Consider the following 12,479-nt stretch of genomic DNA (forward strand, 5'->3'; position numbering starts at 1 on the left):
AGTGCGACTATAGCTTTTTTTCCCCCAAAACTTTGTCTTCAAAATAAGGGTGCGTCTTATATTCCGAAAAATACGGTAATAATTTTAGTGCGTATTAAAAACGTACAGTATATCAAGTATAGATTATAGAATTTTTTTTCTACACTTACTTCCTCCACAAGATTAATATGTTACGTTCAGTCCACTCATTTATTTGATATATTGGAAAAGCAGATCAGTTTTTATTACATTTATACCACTATAGTAAGCTAAAAACAATATAACCAAAAATGTAATGATTTTTTTCTTAGAAATGACAGCACAATATTTCATAGAAACAACAGTGTTGTTAAACATTTACCTTGTAAGTACACAATGGCATACATGCTGGTTTTACCCTACTACGAACACAACAATCTGTTTCGTTATACCCCGTTTCTTGGTTTTTCTGTATCTCTATTGGCTGGCGTGCAGAAGAAGTTGTAAACAAAATGCGAGAAGAAGACTCACTTGCTCCATAAGAATTTTCTGCTACCAAATAAACTTCGTACCTGGAGACATTATGAAACCTCGTTCAATATATAAATACTTTTGAAATTCATAAATATATTTTGTTCTCAAAACTTTTTCTAATGTTCAATTAAATACTATTCATTAATGGAACTGCTGGATTTAACAGTAAGCCAAACAATATTATGTAAGTAACCAATTATTAATAACGCCTTTCAGGTTAACTTTTCTCTATAAATATATCAATTACGTTGTCTTTTACAAATATATATTTAATATAAGTAGCACAGCAAAGCCCTGCTTTCATAAACTTCACCCGTACTGAATGTTAATTTACTAAACTGCAGAGCAGATGATTTTAAAAATAATGTTGATGCAATGCTTACTTTTCATGTAGTCAAGGGAATTTAAGTGGAATTTTACTGGTTAGTTAAGCTGGCACTATTGACTCTACTTGGTCTTGATCGTAAGACCTGGAGATCACAATATAAAACATAACAAAAGATAAAGCTTGTTTATTATTATAATAATTAGAAGTGATTAGGCATTAGTAGTTACCCCCGCCGTTGCATAGCATGCCGCCAGAGGACGACACACGTGTATTGACCCCAGGATATAGTTCCATGTACCAGAGACGATCACACCATAGTTCCACGAAGTGAAACCAGGGGCGCGTTGCTAGGGGTGCTATGACAGGCGGAAGTTGTCTGCTGCCAGAGCCAAGAAGTGGCACCATAGAGCGGATTAATATGATGAGCACCTAGACATTACATTATAGTGACAAAGTCTAAAAACTGATAATCTAATCTAACTTCATAAACTTGTGTTTATAGTTTCGTTTTATAGGTAAAATATTAAATATATTTTACAATAGCAGAAAAAGTTACTAAGGATAATATTTGTGTAGGCAAAGGATGATGATCTCATCTCCAGGCAATAGGGAGGGACATGACATCATAGTTCCATGAAGTGGAACCAGAGAGTGCATTGCTAGGCGCGTCACGACAGAGGAAAGTTGTCATACCGCAAGAGAGTGTGTTGCCAAGGTCACGAAGTTGCACCAGAGGGCGCATATATAGTACGTGCGTGAACCATTAGACGGTGACAGCGTGTCCGTCAACTTTATAGTACAAAGTCTTAAATTAACGATTTAATCTAACTTGCATGACGTTGAGTTTACAGTTTCGTTTTATATTTAAAACAATCTACTGTTTTATTCTTATCAACTTTATAGTTTTCGTGGATTGGCTGGAAATGTAACTCCTAAAGTTGAATGCTATAACAAATGAAGTAATATTAATGAGTGATATAGTGTTTTGACCAAGACTTTGTTATATTTCCAACTGACATAGTCAGTTCAGGTACTAGGTGAAAGCTCTCGTTTGTAACGGCATACATCACAAGGTGCGACAGTCCATATTATTTTCGTTGGAAACCTGTAGTAAAATGTCTGTAAAGAAAGATTTTTAAAGAAATATTATCAGTCTTGCTGTGTGTTCAGACATTCCCGTAACTTAAGAATGTTATCACACTTTTAGTGTATATTTAACATAAGTTTTTTTTTATGACTCTGTATAATATATAAGGGAAAGTCTGTTCATTACGGAGCTAGTCTACATTTCCAGATCCTTTACCACACTCACTGACAGTCTAGGCATGAGACCTGGAGGCTGCCATCAAACATGGATCCCTGATTTTTTTTTTTTGTTGATGATATTATTATGTTATATGGTAGGAATAATTATAATTATAATAGGCATGGTCTTTGAATGATGGTCTCTAGAGATAAATCTGATCACATTGACGTGGTTTCTATGTGAATTTATAGGAACTGATATGCTCTTCTTGAACATCATACCTTTTGTTGTGAACTCACAAAACTTGAAAGTATATCACCGAATTGAAAAATGTCAACTTTCATATTCATGGTACTCATTGTTCCAATAATAGAGTAATGTAACAAAATATTTAACATATTCTTCATCTTTTATATCGTACAAAAGCCACACTCAGTGTTCTGTGTTGGTATACATCAGATGAAATATATTAGCTCTTGTTATAGAGAACTGATCATTTCCCAAATAATGGTTGTTGACATACATGTGACTAATGAACAAAGGTCAATAAAAGTTATTGACATAAGTAGATAGAGTGATGTAACAGTTGCTCCCAATAGGATAGGCAAGAGATGAATCAGATGCTTCTTCATGTTGTATAATAGCAGAGGAACCTAAATGTCGTTTTCTTGTTTTACTAGTTCTTCTTGACTACTAGATTTGTTATTTTTCACCATTTCATTAATGACAGCAGCATTTCATTTCTTTCCAATAGACTAAAATATGATATAGTATATAATTAGTAAGAGATGGCAACGTTATTTATTAATATAATAAATATGACTGAAAACAATCATGACTATTTCAAACAAACACAGAAATTAGATATAATTATAACCAAAGAAGTATATGTTGTGATATACTTACGTTTAAAAGTTGGTTCAGCATTCTTTTTTCCATGTAGTAGAACTGCATCAGTTTGATTATTAGTGATGAAAGGGGCAGGGTATTTATATTTGAAAAGTGACCCAGATTTGACTAAACTTTAGACTGTTTGTTGTAGACTGAGCTTATCAGCACTACACAGAAACAACTAACTCTCTTACTATTCGAGAACATTCAAATATAATTTGTTGTATTGTATAATGAAATCGTAAAACTCATACATTTCATATGTTGATGTAGTTTTTAAGTCTAAGTGGATATCATAAATATTAAAAGTAGAATTAAAATAATCATAGTCAAATTATCTTCATTCTGAAAAATATTGTAAGCTATACTTTCTGTCTGACACTGCCTGAAATTTTGACCAATTGCTTTATGTCTGATTAGTGAGCATAAAATATTTTGAAATACAAGAATTTATTTGTATTACCTAATAAGTTTGTTATTGTGTACATGAGCTGTTTTAAAAGATATACAAGTAGAATTTCTGATTTATCAACAAATATATATATATACTTGCACGTGTGTGTGTGTGTGGGGGGGGGGGGGGGTAACACAATTTTCAGTTTCCAGACAAGGTTTAACAGGGGACTGGCCACATGATGATCTTTGTATTTCCTAACAATTATAGTTTATCAAGCCAGTCAGTGGTCTTGAATATTGAGCATGTGACTCATGCCAGTAATAGGCTGAAAAAGACCAAGCAAGCATATAGACTATATGCAAGAAACAAGCTCTAGACGCCACAGAAAAGGTAAGGATAATATTTTTTAAATAAATCGATAAACTCTGATGACTTACAAAGCTAAACATGAAAATAAGCATCCTTCTCAGGACGATTAGATGTTAGTTATAGAAATGAAAACCATTAGGAAATGCGAAAAGTATGATTAGATACAGAAGCGAAAACTAATCAGTTAGTGAAGAGTTTCGTAGATGGATAATAATTTAAATATTAGATAATATGTGTTCATAATTTGCTATAATAGTTGTTTCGTTAAAATATTGGTTTTGCTTAGGACTTATACTTAAATCTCCACACTTTTGAAAAACAATTTTACACTTAGTAATATAATACATATATAGGACCTTATTAAGACCATCCACCTAGTGAAACATATGTAAGTGAAAACTATAAACTAAGATGAGAAAAACGGGAATCTGTATGCAGCCCTAAGGGACTATATTAACAGTGTCCGCCTTTGTAAGACTCATGTAATACACATAGTAAAACCATCCACCTATATAACCTTTGTAACACAATCCATATAGTAACACCACCTGCTTTTGTAAAACATATGTAATATATAAATGACAACTATAAACATAACTTGAGACAAGTTGAAATATGTATGCAGCCTTACAGAAGTATATTAACATTATCCGCTTTTTTAAGACACACACATACACACAATACGCCTAGTAAGACCATCTACCTATAGAACCTTAGTAACACAATCCGTCTATGGTAACACTATATGCCTAGATACAACTTTCACATTTGTAAAATCTATGGAAATGAAAACTATAAAGTAAAATGTGTAAAATGAAATATTTTGTCAAGAACAATAAAAAATCATAGTTATATTGGTAGAAGAATAGCATATTTAAACTATAAAACTAGTAAAACATTCGTGATATTTAGAGATGTCACGAAAAATCCGTCCTCTTCAGAAATTGCAAAACATATGATTAGATATAAAAGTGACAACTATGATCAGTATGTTAACTGTGATAGTAGCATTATCCAGCTCTAGAAACAGCAAAAAGTATATCATGCATGTTAAATATAAAAGCAAAAAATTTATAACTAATGAATTAGTGAAATATTTTATACATAAAGTGACAGATAATTATATAAGTATGACAGACAAGTAAGGTAAAATACTAGTTTGGTCAATGATCCTAAGAACTATGCTAACATTGGTTTAGTAGCATCATCTGCCTATAATAACACTATCCATTTATAGAAACACTGCCTGCCTTTGTAAAACATATGTAAGCGAAAAATACAAAGTTGATAGAATAAAATAGTAGATTGTTTTACGTATAAAACGAAACTTTAAATACAACATTATGCAAATTAGATTAAATTATCAATTTAAGACTTTTATGACACATTGTCAACCTCTGGTGGTTCACTCGTGAACTATCTGCACACCTGCTGATGCCACTTTGTGGCCTTAGCAACACACCTTATGTCGGTATGACAACTTCTCCCTGTCATGGCGCGCCCCTAGCAACGCACCCTCTGGTTCCACTTAGTGAAACTATGACATTATCATCCCTCCCTATTGTGTGGGGTCGACACAAATATGTCATCTTCTGGCAGTGTGCCATGCAATGGCGGATGTTAACTATTGACATTAGTAAACTTCCCTTAACTAACATATCCATAGGCACTAACCTTCATGAACTATGACAACTATATCATGAAAATTGGTTCTTTTTGTCACGTTAAGTTCTCAGGAAACTGGTTTAACAGGTTTTGTGTCATATGATGGTTCGCCTGATAGAAATCTATTTATGTTGCCAGGTTTGCCGTATCTTCTCTTGCCTCAGAGTCATCAGGTGCAGTGTCATCTGACTTCATTTATGCATTCAGATATATGAATTATAATTTTTCCTAAATTTTGTGCAGGTGTTCTGAATGTATTATGACATTCTTGCTAACATAATGTTGATAGGTTGTAAACATATACTAATCGTGTTACTCATATAAAGATTTTTTTATGCCGACAGCCAAATACTTTTGTCACTTTGGCCCTGTATCTGATCCCCCTTGGGAGGGGTGAGCCTATCTCAAGGGCTGTTCCAAATACTTGTATAAGTTGGTATAAGTTTAGGGTTTCCTCCCCTATAAATTTTATTCCGAATAGTGAAGTAAAAAGCATTGAATTCAGGTATTCTGTTTTGTCAGAATTTTGTGCAGTAAATTAGATTTCCTTTTATCTTTGTTTCATGCAGACATGTAAAATAATTTTTCTTTTCATTGTCCTGTGCAATAATTTTAAGAAGGCTCTCCACATCAAACTGTGAACTAAATACTGGCCAGTCTGGTAAATAGTAATAATACATAACCATTGCGAATAAATATTTTGCTTATTTATTCACTTGTGTGTGTTTCTTTCTTGTCAGATTTCGAAATTATTCTCTTCAGTACGTTTCCTGAATCTGTATTTAACTGATATTTTTTTTAATTTGGATGTAAAATATTGGAGAGTATTATTGACATTTGTAAAATTAATGTCATTAAGATGACGGCTTTAGTGATGTGTTGTTTGCTAATTATGGGAAGAGTAAGAATCCCATTCTCTGTTTTATTTTGTTAGTGGTACCACATTTTAAGCTATAAAAATCTATGGATGATTTCATATATTGGAGTGTGTCTTTTTCAATGGTTATCTATAAAGTAATTTGTTTGTGAACAATGGCAATAAGGATTGCTCTTTGAAAAATGACATGTTTTTGATTTATGAAGTAAGTTTTGCATGAATTTTTAGAGTCTCAATGACTTGCTTAACTTAAAACGTTTCATACATTGGAGAGCATAGGTCATCCAGACCAATCTCTCCAGCTCTATCTAGAAGTATTTTATTTCCCTCAGCTCTGCCTTTACTGACCTTCTCCAGCTGTTTCTAGGCCTAATACGGTTTCTTTTACCCTGAGAGTTCCATGTTAGAAATACTTGATGACATTAACTTGGGGTTCCTAATTATGTGTCCAATCAAATCCCACTTTCTTTATTTGTACAACAACTTTTCCTGTTCAGTTCTTTCCCACAGGTTCTCATTTCTGATGGCGGTTAGCCAGTGTATACCTAGGATGGTCCTTAGACACTTGTTGGTGAATACTTAAAGTTTGTCATTTGTTGTCCTTGTTACTCTCCATGTTTCATCCTCATACACAAGTACAGATTTAACATTATTGTTGAATGTGTGAAGTTCGGTTTTTTTGTGATATCTCCTTGAAGTTCTATATTGGTCTTAGAGTTAGAAATGCCGACTTTGCCTTTCTTACCCTTGTTTGAATATCCTTGTCTATCCCACCATTTTTTTTCAATGACACTTCCCAGATAAACCTCCAGCACTTCTCTCTCTCTCTCAGATGATGTTTTCATCTTTGGCGTTGTTGATGTGCAACACCATGGCTTTATCCTTGCTAACAGTGAGCCCTATACTGGCTGAGAAAACTTACACTGCATTTGTTGGTGTGTGTATGATATTAGAGCAATAATGTCACCAGCAAAGTGTAAATCGTCCAGTTGGGAACAGAGTGTCCATTGTACCCCCAAGTTTGGACCTTCTGTGGTTTTTGCATTATCTAATCCACTGCTGGAGGATAATAATGACAGCAAGCAACATTGTCTAAATCCTTTGTCTACTGTGAGGGAGTGGGTGAAGTGGCCATTGTGCAAACTCTGCATGATGAATGTTGGTACATCTTTTGGATAATGGTAGTGATCTTCTCTAGTATGCCATAGTGTCCTGTGAGCTTCTACAGGGTGTTACGGTCTAGACTGTCAAATGCTGTAAATGGGCGATTTCCCTTCCAGCTACTGCTCCACAATAATGTGTAGTGTAGCTATGTATCTGTACAGGATTTGTCCTTTCAGAAGCCAGTCTGTTGATCCCTCAGCCATATTCAACCTTTATTTAAGCTGATTATTCTCATCAGACCTTTCCCTGATATGGATTTTAGCATGACTCCTCTGTAGTTTTTACATTTTCACAGATTACCTTTCTTAGATAGCTTAATGAGTTGGTCCTCTTTCCAGCCATTCGGTACTTCTTCCTCCTCGCAGATCTGTTAAATAACTGATACAAGATTTCATTGGATATTATCAGGTCTGCTTTGATGGCCTCAAGTTGTATATTATAAAGTACCCGGTGGGACAGCGGTAACTTTACGGAATTACAACACTAAAATCCGGGGTGGACACAGTAGGTAGCCCAAAGTGGCTTTGCTCTAAAACAAACAAACAAAGTATATAACAGCGACCCAGTGCGTTGCTGTTCTGTTGTTTCTATATAGCTTCCTTAATTCACTTTTGCTAGGCTAGTTAGTGTTAACCTGTAAGGGGTGTTCTGTAAGTTCTGTTGGGGATGGTCTGATTAAGAGCTATCTGAAATGTTTGGCCCGTCCTTTCCTTTCGAGAGAAATTATGGAAGTCAAAACATATTCCAGATATGTTGTTCTACGGCGAGGAAAAATTAAAGCGTTCGGTACCAGTAAACGCCTCATTTGAAAGATTGACACTGTTACAATCAACCTGGGGTATTTACCTTGATAACTTTAATGCTATTTGTGGTGTAAAGGCTGAGAAAATTATTTTGTATTATAAGGTGACACTGTGTTAATATTAATATGCCAGAAAAGTTGAACTTTGGAAGAAAGTTGTGTAATGGTGAGTAATATTACGAACTCAAAAAATAAATATTTAACTCCAATATAATGTATTTTTAATGTTATATATTCTTCAAGGAAGCACTTTAATCCATGTGAACAAGCTAGAAACTATGAAGGAAACAAATTAGACGAAAAATTTATTATCTTGGAGTTAAGTCGTATGTGAGTTATGTTTTTCGAGAATTTTAAAAGTATACTTGTGTTGATAGTGAATTTTCATATTGTTCAATAAACACGTCACATAGGTTTTGTATTCAACTATATGTATTTAATATAGCCTTTTCTTTATTTTACTTATTTATTTTATGTGAGAAAGATGGTTTTAATTCTGTGCTAACGATTTTAAAGCTTCTTTCTGTGTCACCAAAAAAGGACCATAAAGTGTTTATTGAGTTAGGTAATTTAACATTCTATGGTAAAAACGCTCGGCTGATATATAAGCCGAATAAAAGCTAATAAAATACAAGCTTTATCTATTTTAAACTATTTTGGATATTAAAAACAAAATCTGTACATAACTCTCCTTATTAGGATATTTATTTATTGCAGTTTATATAAATATATATAATAATTAGTTACTATTGATGCTTTTTTGTGATGATAAAATAAACACAACGCTCTATTATTGAAGTATTTCAAATTGCAAACATTTTACAAAAAGTTTCATCATAAGAAAATACCTTTAATATAGATATGAAAAATTATATTTACTGTAACGCTAAACTAAATTCATGATACTTTCAAGCTATAGATCAAAATACTTTTTCGTTACCTTGTGCTGGGTTTCAAGCCATCAAAAAGGAATGGTGACTTGACGTTCACTTGAAAATAGTACTCTGGGAACCCATTTGTTATTGCTTCTCGCCAATGGAGAATGTACTGTTTCACAGTATGACTTAGATAACTGAACAAATACATATGTATTCATCAGGACTAAATTTTATATATATCTTACCCTAAACATATAAAATGAAATAAGTTAACATAAACAAAGTACATGCAATTGGATAATGAATAGTGTTAAAAGTTATTCACAAATAATATGAAATCATTCAGAATGATGTTTATAAATTGTCAGTAATAAGATGTACCCCTAAAGGAATGATTACCACATTCCTTTATTCATTCTTTAAATAATTGTAGCTTATTTTCGAAAAGTAATCACTGACTTTGAAAAACAGATTAATAATCATTGTTGCGTGTACTAAAAACTGGTTGGAAAACTTCACATTTTTTCATAGATAAACAAAGTGAGCTTGTCTGTTTTAAAGAGAACTGAGAGTCATCCAGTTTACTGGCGTTAACAGATCTTTGTACTATATAATGGACGTAGCTACTTGTGAGGTGGATAAGGATCAGTGTCAATATTAACACCAAGAATTAATTAACTGTGTCTGTTTCCAGAAATTGTTGACATTGCGAAAGACACGTATTTTCTTATTCTTCTAAAAATTTTATGAGCTATGAATAATAGTGGCTCGATTGAAATAAGAATACAAAAAGTATTTTCTATCCTAACTCAAAAAAAACAAAAAACTTTAAAACTATCAACATAACAACAGTTATTACGTGTTAACTGTTATAACTTCAAGTTAGAATTGCAACGTATGGAGATAAGTTCTCTTAAAATATATATTTGTAGATTTTGCAATATTAGAATACTTCAAAAGAGCTAATACTATCATGGTAGATCAATTACTCGATATGATAGACATTGTACATGATCCATTTTCCTAGTTACAACAAATCACGAAAACAAGCAAACGAGAAAGGAGTAAAAAGTACAAAAGTAAACTCAAATAAGGATTTCCATAAAGGGTGCTATAGAAAGGATGAAAAATTTGGAGAATTCTTGGCAGTATAAGAGGTTGACATTATTTAATGATGGCTTGAATGGAGGACCATTTTGTACACGTATTTGCAAGCATAACCAAATCTGTGCCTTTATGCTAACAAGGAATAATAACACCGAATTTTGTACCTTCTAATACGAAAATAATTAACAAAATATTGTTTTGATATCGATTGATATTAAACCAAATCCTAGTTCAAGAAAGAGTTACTTACAAATCATATACATATATAAAGAGGTAAAATAAAGTTTATAACTTCGAGTGTAAAAATACACTTGGAAATGACAAATATAAGTAATTCAAACGCTCTGACACTTAAAAATCAAATATATATATATTTAACATTTATGGATACTTTTGCTTAGAATCGTTACAACACACACACTATTTCATATTATTCAATAAATTTAATGTAGAAACTAAGATAATGGTTAGGTCAAACGTATTTTTATCGCTCTCATACATTACGCAATAAAGTCATTTCATTATTATAAAACTCGAAAATAATATTTCAAAACATCAAACTTGGAGAAGCAATATGAAAACAAGCAGTCGAATGTAAACTTATAATACATGAAGCAAATTGTTATGGAATGAACAGTAGTAAAGCAAACGTCTTTACATAAAATAACAGAAAAATTACTGATACAGTAATGAAAATTTACGTCCTTTTTTTACAAAATATTGCCCCTTTTAATTCATCCTTTTTAAATAGTTAATTAAATGGACATGTTTTACATTTGGTTAATGATGAAGGCAATGACTTCAACAGTCCTTTTTACCAACGCATTTATAAAACCTTATATCAACCTTCCGTACCATCTCCAAACGTGAGCTCGTGTTTTATATGATCTTATGACCATTAGTTGATTGGTAAACTGTTCTCACCGTGTTACTGATGAAAAGTGATAAACTAATTAGTTAGGTGCAGCCATGCTATTTTTCCGAAACACTTCCACCATTGTAGGCGTAGGAGATCTATGAGAACATACATTGCAATGAATGTTAAATATTCTAATAGTGATTTTACTCTTCTTGTACCTCAGTTTTGTTATCTCATAGGAATAACTTATTTGTTGAATATTGTTCATGGAATATATATAAATATATTATTATTTTTTTATTTCTCTAAGTCCGCAAAAATACGAGCTAAAGACTTTCTTTGTTTTCTAACATTATTGACTTTTCTGTGACTCTCTATTCTGTAACTTCTGATCTTTATATTAGTTTTCTTTCTCAGTTTCTGTTACATAATCTAATATTTTATTCTTAAAATTGACCATAAATATAACGTTGTTCTGGATTTAGCGTTATATATAGCTATGAAGATCAAGAATTATACATGTTTTCAGCACAAGATGACGGAAGGAATGCTTAAAGTGAAAGAACCATTGCAATGAATTGTTTTTATATGCCATACAAACAGAAGAGCGTTATTGCTATTAGATACGTCCTACATAAAATCACTTAGTGTGACATCATATCTTGTTACACAAACTAAAACTTATAATATCAAAGTGTTACCTTGGTGGGCTCCAGCGTAAGATGGCCCATTGGTGATTTATATTACCGAGTGTCAGGTTCAGGGGTGCAGATGGTAATACCCCATAGTGGTCCAATAAACAGTTACTGTACACGTGCATATAGTCGAGGCATATAAAATGGCGAAAGTTAATACTCTTCACGCGTCCACTGCAAAACTCTAAACAAATTTCTGGCATGCCTCGCTGTTGGCAGCAGGAAGTATGGTCAACACCGCCAGCCATACATCTGAAGGTCACATTAGCAAAAGGGGCACAAATCATCATTTGAGTTATGCTGTAAAAAAGAAATACAAGTTTTATCACTAATTTTTAACAGATTAATTGGATAAATGTGAAATCTTAAGATTTTTCGTATATAAGGAATCAAGACTAAGTTTCATTTTTCATTGGTTTCATAGCTTATATTGTTTGTACTTTTTGAGCAAACAAAAATGATAATACTGTTACGACAGCGGAAGTCACGCGACGCTGGGAGCATGCGCGCTGGAGTTTCTCGAAGGATCATGAATTATCGAGGAACCTCGCGAATGTCCGAGTGTTTGCTAGACGCCCTCTTTTAGTATATAAGCCTGGCGAGAAAAACCAGCGGGATCAGAAGAGATATAGGTAGATTGAAGAGATAGACAATTGAGTTAAGCGAACAGTAGGCACTGTAAGTAAAGTGTGTGAATCACTGTGATTTA

General features: G+C 32.9%; 1 protein-coding gene across 1 annotated transcript in view; it reads right to left on the reverse strand.

Moving 5' to 3' along the window:
• The window catches only part of LOC106464026 (Ig-like and fibronectin type-III domain-containing protein 2), a gene marked incomplete at its 3' end in the record, with an annotated part of 60,009 nt that overhangs the window by 16,766 nt on the left and 30,764 nt on the right, over nucleotides 1-12,479 (reverse strand). Inside the window, exons 11-13 of the mRNA XM_022391673.1 lie at nucleotides 11,777-12,070; nucleotides 9,172-9,303; nucleotides 341-530 (exon numbers count right to left, since the gene is read on the reverse strand). Coding sequence (XP_022247381.1) covers nucleotides 341-530; nucleotides 9,172-9,303; nucleotides 11,777-12,070 — 616 coding nt within the window. The remainder of the gene's footprint in view (nucleotides 1-340; nucleotides 531-9,171; nucleotides 9,304-11,776; nucleotides 12,071-12,479) is intronic.

Source organism: Limulus polyphemus, unplaced genomic scaffold (assembly GCF_000517525.1).
Source record: "Limulus polyphemus unplaced genomic scaffold, Limulus_polyphemus-2.1.2 Scaffold1544, whole genome shotgun sequence".
Classification (NCBI taxonomy): domain Eukaryota; kingdom Metazoa; phylum Arthropoda; class Merostomata; order Xiphosura; family Limulidae; genus Limulus; species Limulus polyphemus.